This window comes from Mus caroli, chromosome 16 (genome assembly GCF_900094665.2).
Source record: "Mus caroli chromosome 16, CAROLI_EIJ_v1.1, whole genome shotgun sequence".
Lineage (NCBI taxonomy): Eukaryota > Metazoa > Chordata > Mammalia > Rodentia > Muridae > Mus > Mus caroli.
The window spans coordinates 45,413,698-45,438,421 of NC_034585.1; the positions used below are offsets into that span (position 1 = coordinate 45,413,698).

At 39.8% G+C, this 24,724-nt stretch overlaps 1 protein-coding gene across 1 annotated transcript in view; it reads left to right on the plus strand.

Annotated features, from left to right (window-relative positions):
• The window catches only part of Morc1 (MORC family CW-type zinc finger 1), a 188,581-nt gene that overhangs the window by 53,525 nt on the left and 110,332 nt on the right, over positions 1-24,724 (plus strand). The window contains exons 10-13 of the mRNA XM_021185413.1: positions 9,448-9,527; positions 10,794-10,861; positions 13,048-13,112; positions 20,957-21,100. Coding sequence (XP_021041072.1) covers positions 9,448-9,527; positions 10,794-10,861; positions 13,048-13,112; positions 20,957-21,100 — 357 coding nt within the window. The remainder of the gene's footprint in view (positions 1-9,447; positions 9,528-10,793; positions 10,862-13,047; positions 13,113-20,956; positions 21,101-24,724) is intronic.

Here is a 24,724-nt window from a genome sequence, read left to right on the forward strand (position 1 = left end):
CAAATTGTATCTTATATCTTGGGTATCCTAAGTTTTGGGCTAATATCCACTTATCAGTGAAAACATATTGTGTGAGTTCTTTTGTGATTGTGTTACTTCACTCAAGATGATGCCCTCCAGGTCCATCCATTTGGCTAGGAATTTCATAAATTCCTAGTCAGTACTCTTAATCACTGACCTATCATCTTTTCAATCCTAGCTGTTAGATTATTAAAACTCTATTACATAAGCATAGGCCTGATAAGTAATTGACATGAAAAAGTACATACATGCCTTAAATGAGCCAGAATGTTGGTTTTAATCTCATAGTGTGATACATAATAAGATAGCGTGTTACTTAATGTGGTTATGGAACTTAGTTGTAGAACTAGACAGTCATAGCAACAGTTTCCAGGGAGAAGTCCAGCATCAGATCTTTTGAAGGGACAGAGACCATTGACAGACCAGAGGATTGTCCCATGGAGCAAAGAACACTCTGAGTGAAACCTGAAAGGCTGCCATGTGGTTGATAGAATTTGGGAGGCAGACCTTGGATGGCTGCGCAGAAGACAGAGTTAGCTCTGCATGTCATAGTTAGGCTGCTTTCAAAATGAAGAGTTGTGTAACTGATCTTTCCCCATTGCTGCTTTATACAACGATATTCAGAGAACCAAGTTGAGGGAGCCCTTACAGCTGCTTTGTGTTCAGCTTGCCTTTGAGGTGTGGGCAGAAATAGGTCAATGTTAGAAAATCCCTAGCCACTCAGAGGGGAGGCCTGATGCAGGCAGGGACTGAGAAACAAAGAGCTAGATCTTTTCCTTCAATATTTTATTAGCAGGGAGTGTGCGTTTGTGTGTGTGTGTGTGTGTTGGGGACATGTAGAGGAATTTTAATCTAGCAACATGACTGCTTTGATCACATCTTAAAGAACTTCTAGGTCTAGGTCTAGGTCTAGACCTTTAGAATGCAGACATGTCTTTAGCACACACCTTTAATCCCAAACAATTGAGGGACAGACAAAGTGACAAATCAGAGAAAGATTTGACATCATGAGTCAGAGAAAGGATCTGCCCAACTCGAAGGAGAAAAACTACTTAAGGGCAGCTTGGGGAGAGAAATTTCAGTTTCTCAGTGAGCTGAGTTCATTTTAACCAGTCAGTACAGGAGGCAGTGCAGTAGAAATGAGTTCTGTTCAGTTCATGTAGCTGAGGCAGTTGAAGCCAAAGAATGAGAAGGAGCCAGATGATTAGAACAAATTGTCAGAGTTAGTCCGAGGCCAAACAGAGCAATTCAGTGAGAAGCCTAGAGAAGTCAGATTGAATCTCTTGACTTGGAGAGGATTTGGGCCAAAAGAGCTGAGGTAAAACGCCAGCCAGAGCTCAAAAAGAACTAGAAAGTGTGAGCTTATTCAGCAGTAAGCCTCTGAGATGGCATTTACATCAGGTGAATAAAAGTTATATTTATCAGGGGGAGGCACATAAAACAGTATCAGGGTGGTGATGGCTTCCATTTCTGGAATGGAGATTTGAACAATTTTTTGTTATGAGGATGCACAGGTTTACTACATTAAACTTTTAGAAATGCTTGCACAAAGTTTGTTTAAATTGTCACAAGAATTCTGAAGTTGCAGTTGTAGACCGAGATGCAGATTGTCTGGGGTCAGGTTATATCACTCAATTGTCAGTTTATTATTTTAAATTAATCACTAATGCAGAGTTGGCACCTCTAGTGCCACCTTTACTTCCTACAAAAATACTTGAATAGCTTAATTCACATTCTTTGAAAAATGACTTCATTGTTTAAACAATATCACCTTAATTTCATTTTGATTAAAAATATGATTTGACCTAAGATGAATGATTCGAACTAGATAAAGTACATTATTAGAACCTGATTTTTTAAAAGCAAATGATAATTTCAGTATATGGCCACTGATAATTGTATACCTTCAAGGCTTAGCTTTGCTGTTCTCTGAGTATAGTCAAGACTAATGTGGACTACACCAAGGTTATGATTTGAATGAGCAATATTCAGTGTAAAAGAAAATCAAGAGAACAAACTTATTATAACTTCACCTTAGATTTTAGAAGTATTTCTTCTCTGTAGTCAGTCTTTTCTCAAGTTGGACATTGAACATTGACAGTAACTACAAAGCTAGACCTGATAATAAAATGCCCATTACACCATTGCAATACAAGAATACAGGATACCATTTGGTTTTGATATAGTCCTGTATTTGGTTTTTGTTTTCTTTCTTTGGTTGGTTGGTTAGTTGGATGCTTTTATTCTCTGAAGAGATCCAAGATCCTTGGATATTCTATGTGAACATACTCTCCCTGAGTCTACACAGCCATTCTGTCTTAGTTAGGATTCCTGTTGCTATGATAAAATACTATGACCAAAGATGAATTTGGGAGGATTGGGATTCTTTCATTTATATATCCAGGTAGCCATACATCACTGAGGGAAGTTAGGGCAAGAACTTAAACAGGACAGGAATCTGGAGGCAGGAACTGACGCAGAAGCCATGAAGGAGTACTGCTTACTGCCTTGCTCTCCATGGCTTACTCAGCCTAATTTTGTACAGCACTCAGGATTACCAGCCCAGGGCTGGCACCACCCACCATGGGCTGGGCCTTCCCACATCAGCCACTAATTAAGAAAATGCCTATAGGCCAGTCTGCAGCCCAATCTTCTGGAGACATTTTATCACTAATGTCCCCCCACCCCCAGATAACAACTATGTGTCAAAGAGACAAGACAAATAAATAAATAAATAAATAAACCTAGCACAGAGTCCAAACATGTAGTTATTTTACAAATATTTGTTTTTTCATGTTATTGACCCATCAAATTTTACAGGCTTTTCATATTATGGCAAGAAAAGTAATTCATTCTCAATCCACGATGTATTTCTTCTCTAAAACACACATAGAGGGATTAGACAATAATAACTTATACTGAGAACCAACATTGTTTTAAGTTATTTATTTCTTTATTATTTGGTTATTAGATATTTTCTTTATATACATTTCAAATGCTATCCCGAAAGTTCCCTATACCCTCCCTCCCACCCTGCTCCCTTACCCACCCATTCCTACTTCTTGGCCCTGGCATTGCCCTGTTTTGGGCCATATAAAGTTTGCAAAACCAAGGGGCCTCTCTTCCCAGTGATGGCCGACTCGGCCATCTTCTGCTACATATGCAGCTACAGATATGAGCTCTCGGGGTACTGGTTAGTTCATATTGTTGTTCCATCTATAGGGTTGCAGACCCCTTCAGCTCCTTGTGTGCTTTTTCTAGCTTTTTTTAGCTTCTCCATTGAAGGCCCTGTGTTCCATCTTATAGATGACTGTGTCATCTTTGCCAGGCACTGGCATAGCCTCATACGAGACAGCTATAACGGTTTCTTCAGCAAAATCTTTCTGGCATTGTGCAATAGTGTTTGGGTTTGGTGGCTGATTTTGGGATGGGTCCCCAGGTGGGGTAGTCTATGGATAGTCCATTCTTTCATCTTAGCTCCAAACTTTGTCTCTGTAACTCCTTTCATGGGTATTTTGTTCCCAATCTAAGGAAGAATGAAGTATCCACCCATTGGTCTTCCCTCTTCTTGATTTTCTTGTGTTTTGCAAATTGTATCTTGGGTGTTCTATGTTTCTGGGCTAATATCCACTTATCAGTGAGTGCATATCTAATGACTTCTTTTGTGATTGGGTTACCTCACTGAGGATGATATCCTCCAGATACATCCATTTGTCCAAGGATTTCATAAATCCATTGTTTTTAATTGCTGAGTACGACTCCATTGTGTAAATGAATCACATTTTCTGTATCCATTCCTCTGTTGAGGGGCATCTGGGTTCTTTCCAGCTTCTGGCTATTATAAATAAGGCTGCTATGAACATAGTGGAGCATGTGTTCTTATTACCAGTTGGAACTTCTTCTGGGTATATGCCCAGGAGAGGTATTGCTGGATCTTCTGGTAGTATTATGTCCAATTTTCTGAGGAACCTCCAGACTGACTTCCAAAGTGGTTGTACAAGCTTGCAGTCCCACCAGCAGTGGAGTGTTCCTCTTTCTCCACATCCTTGTCAGCATCTGCTGTCACCAGAACTTTTGATCTTAGCCATTCTGACTGGTGTGAGGTGGAATCTCAGGGTTGTTTTGATTTGCATTTCCCTGGTGATTAAGGATGTTGAACATTTTTTCAGGTGCTTCTCAGCCATTCAGTATTCCTCAGTTGAGAATTTTGAACTCCATTTTTAATGGGGTTATTTGAATTTCTGGAGTCCAGTTTCTTGAGCTCTTTGTATATATTGGATATTAGTTCCCTATCAGATTTAGGATTGGTAAAAAAAAATCCTTTCCTAATCTGTTGGTGGCCTTTTTGTCTTATTGACAGTGTCTTTTGCCTTACAGAAGCTTTGCAATTTTATGAGGTACCATTTATCAATTCTTGATCTTACAGCGAAAGCCATTGCTGTTCTGTTTAGGAATTTTTCCTCTGTGCCCATATCTTTGAGGCTTTCCCCTACTTTCTCCTCTATTAATTCAGTGTCTCTGGTCTTATGTGGAGGTCTTTGATCCACTTAGACTTGAACTTTGTACAAGGAGATAAAAATGGATCAATTTACATTCTTCTACATGATACCCGCCAGTTGTGCCAGCACCATTTGTTGAAAATGCTGTCTTTTTTCCACTGGGTGGTTTTAGCTCCCTTGTCAAAGATCAAGGGGCCATAGCTGTGTGGATTCATTCCTGGGTCTTCAATTCTATTCCATTAATCTTAAAGATTTATTTATTTACTATATGTAAGTACACTGTAGCTGTCTTCAGACACCCCAGAATAGGGCATCAGATCTCATTACAGATAGTTGTGAGCCATCTCATTTTGAATTTTGAACTCATTTTGATTTGAACTCATGACCTTCAGAAGAGGAGTTGGCTCTTTTAACCCCTGAGCCATCTCTCCAGCCCCTTAAGTTCTTTAATGTGCTAAAAATTTTACTTCCTATAACAACCCTGTGAGATCAGTACACTGTTGTCATCCAACTACAAATGATGAAACAGAAGTTCTGCAAATGTGATTGGCTCAACCTTATATTAATATAGAGGGTACACATTAGCCTGAACCCAGGCAGAAAGACTCTGTGAAGTCCAATTTGTGTTCATTTGTTCATGAAGCTGTTTTGACTTGTGTAATCTGTTTTGCATCTGTTAAGATAATGGAAAAGAGTCATCAATAAACTAAACAGACTCCAGCTATCAACCATTTGATTGGTGTGTGACCTGTTTATATTAACAGTCAGTGAAAATTTTACATCATTGCTTCCATTCTTTAAAGTTACCATATCAGGCTGGAGAGATGGCTCAGTGGGTAAGAGCTCTTGCTGATATTCCAAAGAACTTGAATTCAGCACCTACCACCCATATTTGGAGGCTCACAACTACCTCTAACTCTAAGTTCCGGGGATCTGACACCCTCTTTTGGCCTCTTCAGGCACCTCAAAAGTATGACATATACATAGACATGTACATGTTGTGGTAAATCTCCTCTCAGCCTTCTGCTCCACCTTCCCTTTTACCTGCCCCAATCATCAGCTCTCCTTTATTTTACAAATTAAGGTGGGAAGCAGGTTTAAAGGAAATCACCTGAGTGCTGACTCATTCCTTGTTTGCAGCCACTCACAGGAGAACAGAATTAACATCAAATATAATTAGCCCCAGGGCTATCCATAACACATACACATAAATAAAAAAACAAATCTCTAAAAACTTTTTAAATGTCAGAAAAATATAAAGGCATTTCTAGATTAGGCCACAATTTAAAGGCTGTTGCTAATGGGTTGCCAAAGCTGTTTCTGAAGGTATATTTAGGAAACATGTTACTAAGGACATAGACACACTTGCACATTTCCTGTAGTTTAAAAACCATCACAAAATGATGAATCAGGTATGAGGCTGTCTCAGAAGTCAGTGGCTCAATTTGGCCCATGGGCTGTAGTTTGCCTTCTCTCATGTAAACTTATTCAATGCACAGATTTATTCATTTCTTTTTATGCATCTTAGGAAAGCTTGACTTTCCGAGAATGATCTCTGTACTTTGGGTATGTTTAATTAATAGTGATTTTACTAGTCAGGATTCTCTAGAGAAATAACTTGCGACATAGTTAGGGACTTTGATGTGGGGATTCATCACATGATTGTGGAGTTCAGGACCTCTTACCAACTGCAGTATGCAAACTGGCAGCCCAACAATACCAGTAATATAGTTCAGCTTGAAACCAACTGCCTGATGACCAGGGTAGTAGATGGTACATCTTTTATTCTGAGTCCAGTGGCTCAAGGACCTGGACAGGGAATGAGTAGGTAACTGACAGCACATGCAAGCCCAGAATCTGACGTTCTTGATGTTTCAAGTTGAGTGCCTCAGCTCAAGCAGATCTTGGATTAGCCTGTCTTCGTTTTATGTTTCTACTCCTCTTGAGGAGGTGGGCTAAGTCCAGACACACTATGAGGGTTGTCTTTGTTCATCTGTATCTTCAAATGCTCATCTCCTCCAGGAACACCTTGACAGACACACTTGGAAGTAACATTTTACCAGCTCTCTGGTCATAACTCAGTTATGTTGATACATAGAATTAGCTGTCCTGTGCCTTTCTAAATGACATTTTTGTTACTGGTGGGCTCCTGAGTCAATAGGACTGTGAGACACAACACAGATTGAGGGAAGTTGTGCTTTGGGCTTTCTCAAGTCTAACATTCTAGAATGTTCCTTTCCATAATGATTTAAGATAAAACTTAAGAGCCAGGTTCTAAGGATTCTCTATACATGCCTATAGCTTTAACTATATCAGGGTGACCTATTCCACTAAACTTTTTCTCGTAGAGTTTTTTTTAGTTGGCATATATTATTTGTAATGATATGGGTTTTATTATAACATGTCTATTATATGTGAACATGTATTTCAACCGCGTTCTCCTCCATTAATCTCTTCCATCTTCCAAAGCAGCCGTCTTTCTACCACTCTGCATGCATGAGTGTGTGTGTGTGTGTGTGTGTGTGTGTGTGTGTATTTGTTTACAGGACCCTGGGTGGGAACTTGTTTATACCAAATGATGGGAAAGTCTTTCTTGTTCTGCTTTGCTACTGCTGTGGTAAACGCCATGACCAAAAGCACCTTGGGGCAGAAAGGGTTTATTTCATTTTATACTTCTAGTTCACATGAAGGGAAATCAGTGCAGGAACTCCAAACAGGAACCTGGAGGCAGGAACTGAAGTAGGGGCAAGGGAAGAAGGCTGTTTATTGGCTTGCTCAGCCTGCTTTTTGACAATAACCAATCACCTGCTCAGGGGTGGTGCCACTCCCAGTGCTCTGGGCCCTTCCACATCAATCACTAACCTAGAATATATGCACAGACATGATCAAAGGCTAACGTGAAAGAGGCATTCTGCTCAATTGAATTTCCCTCTTTCCAGATGACCACTACTTGTGTCAAGTTGACAAACAGCTAACCAGCTCATTCCTCTATCAGCTGTTATCTGTGTATACATTCTCTTGACAGGATGCTGATGGGTCTGATCTTGCACAGATCTAAGCATTTAACTACAGCTTCTGTGCGTTCTCGAATGCAGCTTCCGTGTTATGCCCAGAAGTTGGCGTGCACATTTTTCTTTAAAATTTTTTTAATGATTTTTTTAAAAAATTATTTTATATGAGAACACTGTAGCTATCTTGAGACACACCAGAAGAGGGCATCAGACCCCATTACAGATGGTTGTGAGCCACCATGTGGTTTCTGGGAATTGAACTCAGGACCTCTGAAAGAACAGTCAGTGCTCTTAACCCCTGAGCCATCTCTCCAGCCCAGCATGCACCCTTTTTCTACTTCTGCTCTTATACTCTTTCTGATTCTTTTTTATGCACTGGTATTCAAGTCTTGGAGATAGTGTTAGAGCTGGGCCACTTATGTCTTGTCATTCAAAGTTATTTCTTCTCTGTTCTTTGACAAGTTACGAGTTTCTGCAGTCTCTGCTGACCACTGCAGAAAAGCTGCTCTTGCCAAAGCAGACAGCAGTATGATTCTGTGATCATCAACCTGGCTATTTTAGAAGGCAGTTTGACATGCACATCATGTCCATGTAGCAAAATAACAGCATGAGCTTCCTCACTAGGGGCTACGACTGCACCTCAAGCTGTATGCTATTGGCCAGGTTTACAGTACCATATGTGAATCCCCTCCCAAGGAGCAGCATCAAGTCCAATAAGAAAGCAGTTAGTTACCCCCATAACAGGCTTGCCACTGTAGCACAAGTGAGAGCATCTTCTCTGGCTGGAGTCCATAGCTATGTGCATATTGATGACAATTCTTCCCAGAAGCCTGCTCGGCACCTTCCTGCCCAGGGAAGGCTAGCCAACAGAGAGGAAGCTTCCAGCACAGTAACAGCTTGCTTTCTCAATGTCCTGTGATGAAAATGTGTGGCATCTTTAGGGTCTTAACAACTTGTTCATGTGGGAAAGCAACAACAGGAGCAATTGTCTAGATTCATTTGAGAGCTTCTGGAGCATATCGATCAACAGCCCGTGGAAAGATGCACCTCCGTCTTACCCCTGATTTGTTTTCCTTGAGTTCATAGATACATAGATATACATACATATTTTTTCCCCCTTGGTTATTCTAGAAACTGTTCGCTGTCACTAAAACAATGGACCTTAAAAATAGAATATTTCATCAAGACAGCAGAAAGTGGGGCTTTTAGTAGCTCAAAATTACTTTTTATGTGTTTTTCTGAGCATTTCAGGCAGAGATAATTGCTTGGGGACTGGGAGAAGCCATTTATACAGTGTCAATGATGAGCTGATCGAGAGAGCTATGTATATTAACCGGAAACTTTGACAATGGAGGACTTTTCGTGATCTTGTATTCCCTTTTTGAGAGTTCTCCTGTTTTGCGCGTGTAAGTGAACACCTGTGTGGGAAGAGATTTTAATCTCACTCTGGACTCATGATTTCCTGACTGTGAATTTTCCTCAAGGAAAATTGCCATGTATTTAAGAGGCAAGTGATGTTTTCATAGGTATGGAGTCAGCTAATGCATCAGGTAGGTGGAACTTACTCAGTGAATCTTTCTTTCTTAACAATTGTATATTTCAGCCAGGTGTGGTGGCACACGCTTTAATCCCAGCACTTGGGAGGCAGAGGCAGGCGGATTTCTGAGTTCGAGGTCAGCCTGGTCTACAAAGTAAATTCTAGGACAGCCAGGGCTATACAGAGAAACCCTTTCTCAAAAAACCAACCCCCCCCCCAAAAAAAATAACCAAACAAAACAACAACAACAAAAAAAAACCCAAAAAAACAAAAACCAATTGCATATTCCTGGAGTACATAGTCTTACTAAAGAATATTCTCTTATTAATGCTCTTTAAAATGATAATCTGACTTGATGATGTTCTTTTCTTCTTCCCAGAAAATACCAATATACTACATCTTCTTTCAAAGGGAAGTTTAAAACTGAAGTTCAAAAGGCAGAAGAAGCAGTAAAGAGGGGTATGTGGGTTTCTATGGCCAAATCATTATGGTTCATCCACTTAGCAAATGTTAATCAAACATTTATTCTCAGGAAGACACTGCTCTAGGCATTGTGGGTACTGTCACTGTCAGGCAAATGCAGCTCCAGTCTCTGGAACTTAAAATGCCCTGTTTCTCTCTGGTTTAATTGTGATATGATTTAGTATCTTTTCCACATTTACCCTCCCCCACAATTTCACCCTCCTCCACCGTGTGTGTGTGTGTGTGTGTGTGTGTGTGTGTGTGTGTTGGTCAATAAACAACCTGCAGGAGTCAGTTCTTTCCTCTTGTGATGTAGGTTCAGGGGCTCCAACTCAGGTCATCTCGCTTGGCGGCATGTCCATGCCTGCTAGTGTGATAAGCCATGTCACGGACCTATAGTTTAGCTTCTTAAGTGTGATCTCTGTGCTAGACAGAGTTACTGTTGCTGTGATAAAGCACAGAAAGCAACTTGGGGCGTAAAGAGTTTACCTTATGCACTTTCTATATAACAATTCATCATTGAAGGCAGTGAGGGCAGGAACTCAAGCGGGGCAGAAACCTGGAGGCAGAAGCTGATGTGGAATCCTTAGAGGGGTGGTACTACTAATTGGCTTGTTCCTTATGACTTACTCAGCCTGCTTTCTTATAGAACCCAGGATGAACAGCCCAGGGTGATACTAGCCCTCTCACACCAACCACAAGTTTATAAAATTTATAAAATGCCCTCCGGGCTTTCCTGTAACCCAATTTTCTGGAGGCATTTTCTCAATTGAGCTTTCTCCCTCTTGGATAACTGTAGCTTGTGCTAAGTTGACATAAAGCTAGCCAGAAAAATCCCCAACATATTAAGAATGAATGGGTATGTTAGAAATCCTGGATGCCACGATGTTATGGTAGCTCATGTTAATGATGAACATTGCCTCTATTTGAACTTGGAAGGTCAACCAGCAAGCTTTCCGGATCTGCGTGTCTCTACCCCATAGTGCATGCATACACACATGTAGCCTTGCCCTGCTTTTTATGTTGGTGACTGGAATTCAAACTCAGCTCCTCATGTGGGCACTCTTACCCACAGCAACAACTTCCACCTGCCTCAGACAGAAGAGTTAAAATGAGTGATCTCTGTGAGGCACTGAGGGTGTTCAGCTATAGTCTCCGTGCCATCCTCAGTGGTCATGGCTACAAGGATAGAAAGCATGTGCTTAGAAATGGCTTGGAAGAGTCTCTCCGTGACATACATAACTGTTGTGTTTTTGCTCCTAGCTGAACTCCTGTTTAAAGAGGTGCAAGCCAAAGTAAAGCCGGACAGAATTGCTTTGTCTTCTACCCAGGTATGAGATACAAAACATCATCTTCAATGGAAAGCCATGCCCCTTACTCCCCCCACCCCCACCCCCACGCACAGTTGTCTCTGATCATATAGTTTCCAAACTCCTAAATCCAGACAAGCTCAAAAGCTATAGGTGGTTTTAGCACAGGTAAACAGACAGTGTGAGTGCAGAGAGAGGACAGGAAGCCCAGCGAGAAAGGGAAAGGCTGGGGTGGAGCAAAGATGAGCAGCATCTAGGATTTATTTGGAGCAGGGTGAAAGAGCTTTACACTCAATTAAAAAAAAAAATAAAATGGAAGCACTACCAAACAAAAAAAGAGAGAGAGAAAATAATGAAAAGATAGCAGAAAAATATCTAGCCAATGAAGCATCCTCAAAAAATATCTATTCAAATTATAGCTCTCCATGGATCCAGATAAATGGGGAAAGCAAGAAGAAGGCTAATAAGCAATCCTTCTTCCCAGCGCTAGGAATCATAGACCATAATTATGAATATTAATCACAACACTTCCAGCTTACAAAGCTCTTTTCTTGCGCGTTGGTTCGCACAGTTCATAAACAATCCCTGTAATCCTTGTAATATGCCCACAAGTAAGGCACGTTTATAAAGGACTATAATTATTAATTATTGCATACTGCAGCTAACCGAAAAAGAATATAGCTGCAAGATATGCACTGTTAGTCTGCTCTTACCAAAACCATGGCATAACACTTCCACTGCGGTGATTCATTAAGCACTGCATCAACTTGCTTGTGTGCCAAGAGCTGAACAGGAAGGAGGAGAGGAATTCCTTCTCTATTACCTCTGCTACAGGTTAAATAAGTGAGTCTTGGCAGTGATTTGGCCTTAGCTCTCAGAGCCAGGGACCGGGATCCAGGCCACAGGTCACACAGAAGGGACAGAGTCAGAGAGAGTGTGTGTTAATGCCCCCAAGCAAAGTAAAATCATGGCTTTCCCAAGATTCTTATATTGCTGCTGTCATTTTAAAGAAAAAAGTAAATCTATCTTATTTTTAATTATCAGTGCCCCCTGCCTTCTGTATATAAGAGCCGAGAGAAATACTCTCGTGGCTCAGGGTCTCGTTCCTTTTCTCTGTGCCTTTGCCCTGTGCAGAGTGCTCTATCATGAAGGAAGGGCTCTCTTCGGCCAGCTTGCTTTGTATCTCGGAAGTGTCCTGGTTACTTTAATGCAGAGAAGACCGCAAAGTGGAAGGGCCTGAACTTCGACCTCTCCCATGCTTTCAGGAAGCTTAATGTGAATTCCTTTTGCGCTCTACCCCTCCCCTTCTAACTTAAAAGATAGTGAAAGTACTGTTCTGTCAGGGATGCAGCCAAGAGTGCCACCATCAAGAGATGTTCTCAGTCAAATATGGTGGGTGAAGCTCTTTGAATGTCTATTTTTTTATTAGCATATGCTGTGTACACTAATGAATCTCAGTAGAATATTTGCATACATGCATAGGATACATTTTGATCACATTAGCTCCATTACCAGCCCCCTCTGAGTCCCTATGAAGGCCTTCTCTTCCCAGGTGCTCCCTATAAAAATCTGTTATTATCTATGAGAACAGTAATAATGGATACTTCCTCTTGAGCATAGTTCGAGGGAATGGGAACATACGACAGATGGGGAGGGGATAAATCACTGTATCAGATTAAAATCAAGTCAGGCTGGAGGCTGGCTTTAGAGCACTCTGAAAAGAAAAAGCCCGAGGAACCTATAAATGGAACTTTTGGGAAGTGTCAGTCCAGAATTTGATATGGAGGGGACATAGGAGAGGGATACTAACAAAAGTTATTGCTGAAATATATCTCAGTGACTGCAGAGTTCAGAATTCCTGTCCCCCAGACAAAAGTCAGTCTATATGCATTGAATAAGTCACTCAAGTTTTCATGTAGTTTGTGTCAAAACCCTTCTGCCTCATAGGGAGTAAAATGAAGGCAGAGAGGGTATCTTAGAATGTCAAAAAAAAAAATAGAGTATGGTAGACTTGTACTTAGGGCGTGTTCTAGAAACACTGGGATGAAGCCTATTGCTGTGTGCCTGTTGAGTTCCTGCCATTCGAACTTCATCAGACATGATGAGCTGTCTCTGCTACCCCAGAACCTTCGGATAACAGGGTATCAGCTCAACTGACATCCAGTCAATGTCCTTATGTTTCCTCTCAATCAAATATCCTTCTCCAGGATGTATTACAGAAAGCTCTGCAAGACCTGGACACAAAGCATAAAACTCTTCGCCAGAAACAGAGGTAAGGCTTGCGGCTTTCTGTTGGTGAGGAACCCCATGCTGGGTCAAGTTCTTATTTCTAAGTGGGCGGATGTTATGGTAGGTATTATTATGAAAATTTCTCTTTATTAGCATGTGATGTATTATGATAGTAAATCTTAATGTGATCAGGCTTCCCCAACTAAGGCACACATTGTAAAACATGGGTGACATTTTTATCGATGTGTACATTGGTGTCTGTATAATGTTGAAGACAAGCCAGAAACCCTCCCAGAATTTGTCAGTGTGGACTTTATGAAGTTGTCTATATGAAGAGGCCCGAGCAGGAGAGCATGTGACAGCTTCACTATCCCTCTGCCATTTGTCCTTTACTGTAGAGCTTAAAATTTCAAATTAAGAATTAATATTTGAAGGGATGTGTCACTTATATGTATTAAAATAAAAATGGCAAAGATATCTTACAAAACAAATATTTATGTTTGTAAGTTTGACTTGCTCACCATCCCAGATGCTGAGTAAGTTAAATAAATAAATAAATAAATAAATAAATAAATAAAAATTACTGTTGCACAGACCAAGTCAGGCTTTGAAAAGTGACATCTTTGAGAAACTCCATTTCAAGAAACAGTGGTTAGCTCTGAGGATAATTTTGATGATACATTTATACCTTTAAACATAAGCTTAAAATGTTAATTATGCAGATGCCAAAAGTAAATTTAAAATATTATTAACATATTTTCTAAAATTTAAATTTCTTGGAAATTTCTATTGAAAACCAAGATTTTTTTCTAGTCTCTAGAAAGGAAAACTTTGTTGATAACTCATTTCCAGCTGTAGTGGAATGTGTTAAAATTGCCCTGTACTGGCAATGATGGCAGTTGTCCTGAATGGATTTATAGGAGAGTGCTAATTTCTCAATTAAAATTTAAAGTTAGCCTACAAAGTAATGAATGGCATCGTCATGTTCATGAAAATTCTGTGGTTTTTCCATTTTGTTTTAGAGAGAGTCTCACTATGTAGCAATAGCTGGGCTAGAATTCACTCTGTGGACTAGGCTGGACTCAGACTCACAGTCTCTACTAGCCTCTGCTTGTTGAGTGACAGGATTAAAGATGTGTGTGCACTACCATGCCTATGCTTGTAAATCTATAGACCACCATCTATAGTGTATTCCGTACTATACAGTGGGGATGTCGTATCTTTAGATGCTCTGTTTTGGGAACCCTTGCACTGTCCATATTCCAGTTTGTTGCAGAATTATAATCTCATGGTTAAGTACAGATTTTTGAGAAAGGCTTTGATTGATATATTACCTAGGTATATATGCATTTAGTGTTATATAATATCCATGTCAGTAACTCAACCTCTACAATCCGGGGAAAGATCCTATTTGTGGCCATTTTGGGCTGAGAAAATACCTCTTACCATTCCAAATTAATTCTTAAAAATCATCTCTCTCAGTCTTCACCATATCCCATGTCTAGAGAGACATTTTCCCCATGTTGCAGGTAGGACACTGTTCAAGTTGCTTGTGATTGCCAGGTTACTGTGAACATGAGCCAAGGTTGTGTCTCACATCCAGGTACTTTCTATAGCCCCATAAGCTTCCTTGTACCATGGAGATCTGTTCTCTCTCTCTCTCTCTCTCTCTCTCTCTCTCTCTCTCTCTCTCTCTCTCTCTCTCTCTCTCTCTCTCTTCCCTTCTCCCCTTCCCTTCCTCCCTCCCCCACCTCTTTGTTTTTAACACTTAATAGTAAAGAAAAGGAAAAACAAAACAAAGCACTTTATGTAAAGGGAAACAACAATGACAAAAACAAAGCAAAACAAAGACTGTAGTGCTTGCCCAGCCTGTCTGTGGTCCTTGTGAATTGGCTTTATTAGCTTTTCTTTATAGTTTTTGAACTTTGGCAAATGTTAGAGAAAAAGCTAGAGAGGACATTTTTGTCACAGCTTAATCTTCATCAGTTATTTAGAAATTTGAGAACATATCCCAAGTGGGAGATAGATGCAGTGTCAGAAATGTTTCTTTTAAGAGCCACATTACCATTTTTTTTCAATAATACTATTGTGATGACTATTCTTGCCTGTCAACTTGATTATAAATGGAATTAACTAAAACACAAGCAGCTGGGTACACCTATAAGTTAAATAATTAGTTAAATAATTTAATGTGGGAAGACCCACTTTTAATCCAGGTCTTTTGAGGTGGGGAAATCCACCTTGAATCTGGACTACACCTTCTGCTGGAAGCCTATATAGAGGACCCAGAAGCTAGAAGGTTGGTCTCTTTTCCTGTTTGCCCTCACTCTCATTGGCAAGTCCATTCCTTCACTGGCATTAGAACCCACTGCTTTGGGATTCTGGTGTATAGTGACGACCAGCTGAGATATCCAGCCTTGTGGACTGAACAACTACTGGATTCTTAGCAGAAATGTTTCTAGATCAACAGAAGTATAAAGGTGAGTATTTTAGCAATCTAGAATAAGCTTTTCAATTTGTTAATACCTACAGTTACCGAAGCCTCTCCTGCGAGTGTGGAGACTCCTGAAAACCCATGGCGTGAACTAGTTTACAAAGCGAAGGAGACAAATGCCTCTGGTTACTCCGATCCACCAATTGTGAGAGGCAATGGGTTTTGTGACTCTCTATATAAAACTTTTGACAATTTGTGGGAAAGTAAGGAAATGATGATGTGGATTGGTTGCTTCTAGGATCTCTGGATAAATTGGCAAAGGAAAAGAATGAGTTCTGTGATGAAAATCACGCAACCTCTCACATTTCAGTGTGGTGTAGGATGACAGTGAACTCAGTGGTAAAATTGACAACCTCCAGATGTGCATAAGCAGTCTAATGTTTTCTAAACGTGCTCTGGGAGGGAATCTTCTCTCCATTAACTACAGAATTTATGTTATGGAAAATCAATGAGAAGCCTTCATTAAATTGTTGGCTGAATTACAGCGAAAATTCAAACCCCAGCCTGAGGCGATTAATTGATAAAGGATGGGATCTTCTAACTTGGGGTAGTGATGTATGAGAGAACTCTATTGAGCCTGAGAACTCCAAACCCTCAGTTTTTGTTTCTCTTTTTTTTTTAAGATTTATTTATTTATTATTATATGTAAGCACACTGTAGCTGTCTTTAGACACACCAGAAGAGGGAGTCCGATCTCATTACGGATGGTTGTGAGCCACCATGTGGTTGCTGGGATTTGAACTCGGGACCTTTGGAAGAGCAGTCGGAGCTCTTAACCACTGAGCCATCTCTCCAGCCCACCCTCAGTTTTTAAAGCATTTATTTCATCTAAGGAAGTAGTCTCTCCACCTTCAGCAGGAGGTGTACCCAACACCCCTGAAATACTGCGCTTTATACCGTTGACAAAGGCAATGTATTCTTCATTGTCTTTTAAACTGCCGGTCACCTTCTTTAAAGGAAATGTCAGGCAAGACAATACTGATGTTCTTCAGGGCCCACCAATAGCTATCTCTAGATCTATAACCAGAATTAGCTCTACCCAGGCTCCTGGAAAGGAGATAGAAAGTGCATAGGCCATGGGGAGGTACGCAATCCTTCTGAAGAGCTTAATGAGTTTACTACTTCATTCAAGCAGAAGTATGGGGGATATGTGTGGGAATGGACTTTAAGGGTGTAGGATAATGGTGGAAGGAACCTAAAATTGAATCAGTCTAATTTATTGAAATGGGCCTAGTGACTGGAGATTCTAGGTTTAATGTAGAAGCTGTACAGTAAAAAAGAAAAGGTGTCAACAATTTGAATGGTCGCTGAAGCATTTGTCAAAAGATAGCTGACTGAAAAGGAGTTGGAGATGCCTTCTATCTCTTGGCTTAGTATTGATAAAGGGATTTAAGGTTCAGAGAAATTGCAGTGTGGGAGTGGGTATACTGTGTACAATAGTCCACGATGGGAAGAGTCAGAAGCTATGCTCTTCACTAATCCTATAAGATGCAAAATGGCAAGAGGGCACCAGTGAGTATGAAGAGATTTGTTGTTGCCCTTTTTTCTTGTACTAGAACTTAGATTGGAGATGCTACTGCTCAGTTGGATGGATTAAAAGAAGTGGGCTTTATTGGGTCCTGAGCACTGAGTCAAAGACACGGTAATCATAGTTATAATGGGCAGCATAGGCAAAGCAATGTCCATAATGATTTGACCCATAATGTTCAGCATAGGCAATGTGATTTTTATGATGGCATGACTTCTATGGACCTTTGATTCTGGATAATCAATCATGGTGTTTCTAGGCATGATATTGATAAGAAGCCTATTGCATTTTTTTTGTTTCATCTATATAAGCAGAAAAATTCTCACATGAAAGAAAGGCTAAATTGGATTATGAGAAAAGAGAATCTTGGCCAATTTCCAGACTTGAGCCCATTTGAAGATCCAGTACCCTTTAGTTCCCCTGAGGAACAATCTTCCTAAAATACCTAAGAGTTGTATTGTTAGCCTTTTTCTAGACCTTCCCCAGAGGGACCTATGGCCTTTTACAAGGAGAGAAGAACACCGGGAAAGGAAACAATCAGACTTTTCTGCGTCTATTGGATGCTGGTTCTGAATTAATAGACTCTGTTGGATCTCAAGAAACACTGTGGCCCTTCAGTTAAATTAAGGGCTTACAGAGACAGGTCATGTGTTTATGAAGCCTGACTCACAGTGTGCCCAGTGAGTTTTGGAGTTCATCCTGTGGTTATTTTCCCAGTCACAGAATGTGTAATTGGGATTGATAAATTCTAACATTTTCATGACCTATAGAGTGAGGGCTATTATATTTGGAAAGGCTAAAGGAAACCTTTAGAGTTGTCTCTGCCAAGTAAAATTGTTGAATTGAAAACTGTATCGCATCCCTGGATGAATAACAGAAATTAGTGCCACTATTAAGTACTTAAAAGATGCACGGTTAGTGGTTCACACCACATCTTCCTTTAGCTCTCCAATCTGGTCAGTAAAGAAGACGGATGGATTATGGAGAGTGACAAAGGACTGCTGAGCACCCAATCAAATAGTGACTCCAATTGCAGCTGCTGTACCAGATGTGGTGTTCTTACTTGAGCAAATTAACATATCTCCTGGTACATGGTATGCAGCTATTGATCCAGAAAATGCCCTTTTCTGATACCTGTCTGGAAGGATTGCCAGAAGCAGTTTTTCTTTCAGTTGACAAGGCCAGCAGTACATCTTTACCTCAAGGATATATTAACTCTCCAGTCTTGGATCATAACTTAGTTTGAAGAGATCACAATCCTTTGTTACTTCTTCAAAATATCACATTGGTTCACAGCTATCTTTATGACATTATGCTGATTGGACCAAGTGAGCAGGAGGTAGCGACCACTTTGTATGTGTTGGTAACACATGTGTGTTTCAGCAGATGGGAAATAAATCCAAACAAAATTCAAGGGGCCTTCTACCTCAGTGAGATTCTCAGGAGTCTAGTGTGGAGGGCATGTAGAGATATTCCTTATGAGGTAAAGGATAAATTATTTCACTCCCGCCACCAAAAAAAAAAAAAAAAGCACAACATTTTGTGGGCCTATTTGGATTCTGGAGGCAGCAGACTCCTCACTTGGAAAGTTACTCTGACCCATATACCAAGTGACTTGGAAATCTCCTAGCTTTGAGTGTAGCCTGGAACAAGAGAAGTGTCTTGAAGAAGTCCAGGATGTTGCTCAGGCTGCCCTACCACTTGGAACATGATTCAGCACACCTATTGGTTCTTGAGATATAAGTGGTAGATAGGGATGGTGTTTGTTGCCTTTGTGAAGAGGAGACCTTTGGGATTTTGGAGTAAAGCTTTGACACCATCTACAGACACTATTCTCCCTTTGAGAGAGAGAGCTCTTTCCCTATTAATGGGCCTGAAAGTTTGTTAATAGTCCACAAAGTTACCACATGACCTGAGCTGCCCATAATGATCTGAGTATTATCTGACCCACTAATCCATAAAGTAGGACGTTCTGAGTAGCAATCCATTATCAAATGCAAATGGTATATATGTGATGTGTCCAGAGCAGGTCCCTGAAGGCCCAAATAGGTTACAAGAAGTTGTTGTCTAAATGCCTACGGTTCTACTGCAGTTACAGTGCCATCTCCTCCTAGGACTCCAACTATAGCATTATACAGTGTGCCCTGTGATCAGATGACTGAGGGAGAGAAGACTAGGGGCTCTTTTACTCTTGGCTCTGCACATTATGCAGGCACCACCCAGAAGTGGACAGGACAGCATTATAGCCCGTTTCTGGGACAACACTGAAAGACACTGGTGAAGATCCCCAGTGGGCAGATCTTAGGGCAGTACACTTTGGTCATACGTTTTGTTTGAAAGAATCAATGGCCAGGTGTCCAGTTGTTGATGGATTCATGTCAAGAGATTGGCTGGATGGACAAGGACTTGAACACAGCATGGTTGGAAAATTGGTGAGAATTATATCTGGGGAAGAAGTATGTCAATAAATCTCTCCAAATGAGTGAAGGATATTTGTGTTTCATGTAAATGCTCATCAAAAGGTGATGCCAGCAGAGGAGGAGTTTAGTAATTAAGTAGATACAATAACCTATTTGGTGGGCAGTAAGGCTATTTCCATAGCCATTGCTCGATTTAACCAATGGGTCCATGAAAATGTAGCCATAGTAGCAGAGATGGAAGTTATGCATTGGCTTGACAACCTGGACTTCCACTTGCACAAGGCTGACCTGGCTACAGCTGTAGCTGACTGCCAGATCTGCCAACAGCAGAGACGAACACTGGTGCCTTTAAGCAAACATGATAAGAAAAAAATAAGAGTTAAGAGGGATACTTGATCCAGATTATCAAGGAGATATTGGATTTCTTCTCCACAATGGAGGTAATAAAGATTATGTCTGGAATTCAGGAGGTCTTTTAGGGTGTATCTTGATGTTTCCATGTCCTGTAATTAAAGTCAATAGGAAACTACAATAACCTAATCAAGGTAGTATTACAAAGGATATAGGATATATTCCCACTAGGAATGAAGGTATGGGTCACTCCTTCAGGAAAAGAACCAAGGCTTGATGAGGTACTTGCTGAGGGTGGAGGAAATACAGAATGGATAATAGAGGAACGTAGTTATGAAATGTCAGCTAAAGCCACATGACTGCTTACAGAAATGAGTATTACAATCAACATGGGTGTTTCTGTCATATTTTGTTAAGACTTTGTACAGATATTTGTGTTTTCTTTCCTCAATTTCTTAATCATGTAATTTAACAACAATTAAGGGGTATCTATGGTTATCATATATAAGTTGAGGGATTAAAAGAATGTCTCTCAAGAGATATTGCCACCTATTCTAAAAGTTTATAGTGCTTTTGTGGCAATGCATGGGATAGGTATATCATGTTAGACATAATTATGACACACTTAAATATATGATTCATTTATGATAGTAGGTGGGATAGAAATATTATGATAGGTGTAACTATGACATATTTATTGTTTTCATTTGGAAATTAAGCATGATATAAAGAGATATGATTGTGTGTCACAGCCTGTAAGTCACTCTAACCATTCTATAGGTTCTCTTACTCCAGAGAACTCTGACCACCATGACTGTCATACCTGTGTCAAATGAATAAACACAGAGATCTTTCTGGTCCTTTTAGATTTAAGTTAACAGACTTGTGTTTGCATGAATACCTGTGCATGACTTGTAATTTACATATACAGAATACTTGGCCACATCAGCTATACCCACGAGGTTTTACAAAATATCTGGTATGTTACAGGTTATTCTTTTGATGTTTATCTTTTGAATATATTAAAGGTTTTATAAATTTTAATTTTTCCTTAATTGAGCAGTTTTAAATAATCTTTCTAAATACAATTCTAGGGCACTAAGGAAAGCAGGAACTCTCTCTCTGTTCTTTGGAGTGAACACAGAAGACCAACACCAAGCTGGAATGTTCATTTACAGTAATAACCGATTGATCAAACTGTACGAGAAGGTTGGTCCCCAGCTGAAAATGAAGTCATTGTAAGTAGTTCGTTTCTCCATTTAAAGGCAGTATAGGGAGGCCACAGTCCATTTCTGTCTGTGGAGCTAGATGTGTGATTCACTATAACACCAGTAGGTGTCCTGTTCTTCACTCACCCTTCCTCTCACTCTACGGGAATTGATATGTGTAATTTATAATATGATGAAGCTGTGTGCTGTCTCGCATGGGAAAATCACATTGTAGGAACAAATATTGTTTCTAATATATGACCTTATGTCTTTCTATTCCTTATGACATCCCTTCATGTTTCTAATTTTACCAATTAAAAGAGTACTACAAATTAAAGAAATGTTAACAGAGAAAAGGTGCTAAGGTTCCAGAAATTGCTTTGACAGTTATGTGGAATCTTGCAAAGGCATCAGAGGAATAGAGTGATGGTCAGATATTAAAAAGGTTAATCTCACAACCAAAAAGTCAAAAGGATAGAGTCAGAGAAGATGTCCAAGAGTGGTAGAAGGACTCAGGGGGTCTTTGGTCTTCTTGCCGCCTCCTGCTCAGGGGAGTCGCTCTTCATTCATTGTTCAGGCAAAAGCAGGTGTGTTGCGATCTCATGTGCTAAGCTCTATGGACACGAAGGTCAAGGGCACCCACCTTTTGCTGAGGATCATTAGTGCACTTTAATACTGTGCACGGACAGTGAGAACAATATTTCTTTATTATCAATTTTAAGCTTAACATACACAGTGGCCAGTTTCATCATGGCATTTTCATACATATGCATCACTATATTTTGTTTTCATTCATCCCTGTCTCCCCATGCTCTTCACCATGTTCCTGTCCTTTCTAGTGAATTCCCTTTCTCCTCCCCCAGTCCCCATCTAGTGAGTCTGCTTTTCTGATTCAATTTCATGCTTTTCTTAAGATCTCTTCCTTCCTTCTTGTGATCCTTTTTCTAGTTCTATATCCTTATAAATACATTCATAATGCACGCTCCCATATATATAAATATAAATTTAAAAAATTAGAGAAAGTAGGCTCTGTTTGTTTTTCTGAGCCTGACTGACTTCTCTTCTGGTTACAAGAAATTTTCTTCCAATCTCATGTTTTTATTTTTCCTTATAGCTGAATAAAATTTCATTTCATATGTGGACCACATTTTCTTTGTCCATCCACCTACTGATGGATGGCTAGGCTGAATCCATTTCCTGGTATATTGACTACAATAGTAGTAAACTTGGATGTATAAGCGTCTCTGGGATACGTTAACAGAGACTTTTAGGTAGACGCTGGAGAATGAAGCGAGCTGGGTCATGCCGTACTTCTGCTTTCAGTTTTGTGTGGGACCTCTGTCCTGATTGCCTTTGTGACTGCATGGCTTTGCATTTCTGCCAGCAGTGAAGAGAGACTCTTCTTTGTCCTCATTTTCACCAGCATTTGTTGTTCTTCCTCTTCTTGATTGCCATTCTTACTGGGGCGAGACAAAATTTCAAAGCAGTTTTTTCTGGTTTCCCTGAGAGCTAAAGATATTGAGCAGCTTCTCAAATACATCTTGGTAATTTGACTTTATTCTTTTGAGAATAATCTTTTAGTTCATTCATTCAATGATTGATGGTATGATTTGGTTTTATGGTATCTAATTTTTACACTTATTTGTCGTGGATATTAATTTCTTGTCTGATGCATAACTGGCAAATGTTTCTCCCACTGTGTAAGCTATCATTCTATACTCTGGTGATTATTACCTTTGTTGTACAGGGGCTTTTTAATTTCATAATCTCATTTGTCAATTCTTGGGGTTATTTCCACGCTACTAGATTCCCAATCAGAAAATGCATGCCTGTGCTTATATTTTTGGGGTGTTTTTCTCTGTGTTTCCCCCTAGCACTTGCAAAGTTTCAGGTCTTACATTGTGGCCTTTGATCCATGTTTAATTAATTTTGTGGTCAGAGTGGGAGATAGGTATCCAATTTCACTCTTCTAAGTATGAAAAGTCAGTTTTCTGAGCACCACTCTTCTCTGCAATGTATGTTTTTAGCAGCTTTGCCATAAGATAGATGATTATGGTTGTGTAAGCTTGTTTTTGGGTCCTCATTCTAGCCTATTGGTTCACAGATCTGTTTTTCTGTCAGTTCCATGCTCTGTGTTTAAGTGTAGTCCATAATACCCAATGTTGTGATTCTCTTCCACTGATTTTTCTGCTAAGGGTTGTTATTTGGGGGGGGGGGAGAGGATATTTTTACTTGGTACTTCCATATGAATTTTAAGATTTTTTTGTTTGGTGAGAAATGTTATTAGAATTTTGATGGGATTCCTTTGAACCTGTATATTTGGTAGTATATTCTTTTCACAATATTAATTATCTTTATCCATGAACATGGGAGATTTTTTCCTAGGTTTCTTTCTTCATTGCATCAAAGATGTAGAAGTCTTTTATTTCCTGAGTTAGGTTTATTTAGTTGGATTTTTCTAATAGTGGGATGGAACTTTCCCATCCCCTTATTATTTGGTATTTTTAAAAGCTATTATGTTATTTTCATGTATAAGCAATATGTCTCAATACAGGTACTAAAAGATTTTTTAAAAAACCTGATTATTGCTACTGATTTGTTTCTACAAGGAACTTTGTTTCTTGGTACACTTCTGGGAGGATTTATGGGGCCTAAGTGTTTTCTGGTGAAATCTTTAGGCCATTTTCAGGACAGAATTATGTTATCTGCAAGTAGGGCTAGTTGAGTTTTTCTTTTCTTATGTGTAGAGTGATTTTCTAAAATTCAAATTCTTGGCTTTCATTACTTAAAATCTTAGCGCAGTTGCCTCCAAAAAGAAACTAGAGAGAGCATACACTAGCAGCTTGACAGCACACCTTAAAGCTCTAGAACAAAAGGAAGCAAATTCACTCAAGACGAGTAGACAGCTGGAAATAATCAAACTCAGGGCCAAAATCAACCAAGCAGAAACAAAAAGAACGATTCAAAGAACGACCATACCAGGAGCTGGTTCTTTGAGAAAATCAACAAGATAAATAAACCCTTAGCCAGACTAACTAGAGGACACAGGGACAGTATCCAAATTAACAAAATCAGAAATGAAAAGGGAGACATAACAACAGATCTTGAAGAAATCCAAAACACCATCAGATTGTTCTACAAAAGGCTACACTCAACAAAACTAGAGAACCTGGACGAAATGGACAAATTTCTAGACAGATACCAGGTACCAAAGTTAAATCAGGATCAGATTAATGACCTAAACAGTCCTATATCCCCTAAAGAAATAGAAGCAGTCATTAATAGTCTCCCAACCAAAAAAAGCCCAGGACCAGATGGGTTTAGTGCAGAGTTCTAGCAGACCTTCAAAAAAGACCTAATTCCAGTTCTCTTCAAAGTATTCCACAAAATAGGAACAGAAGGTACCCTACCCATTTCATTCTCTGAAGCCACAGTTACTCTGATACCTAAACCACATAAAGACCCAACAAAGATACAGAACTTCAGACCAATTTCCCTTATGAATATCAATGCAAAAATACTAATAAAATCATGGCAAACTGAATCCAAGAACACATCAAAACGATCATCCATCATGACCAAGTAGGCTTCATCCCAGGGATGCAGGGATGGTTTAATATATGGAAATCCATCAACATAAACCACTATATAAAC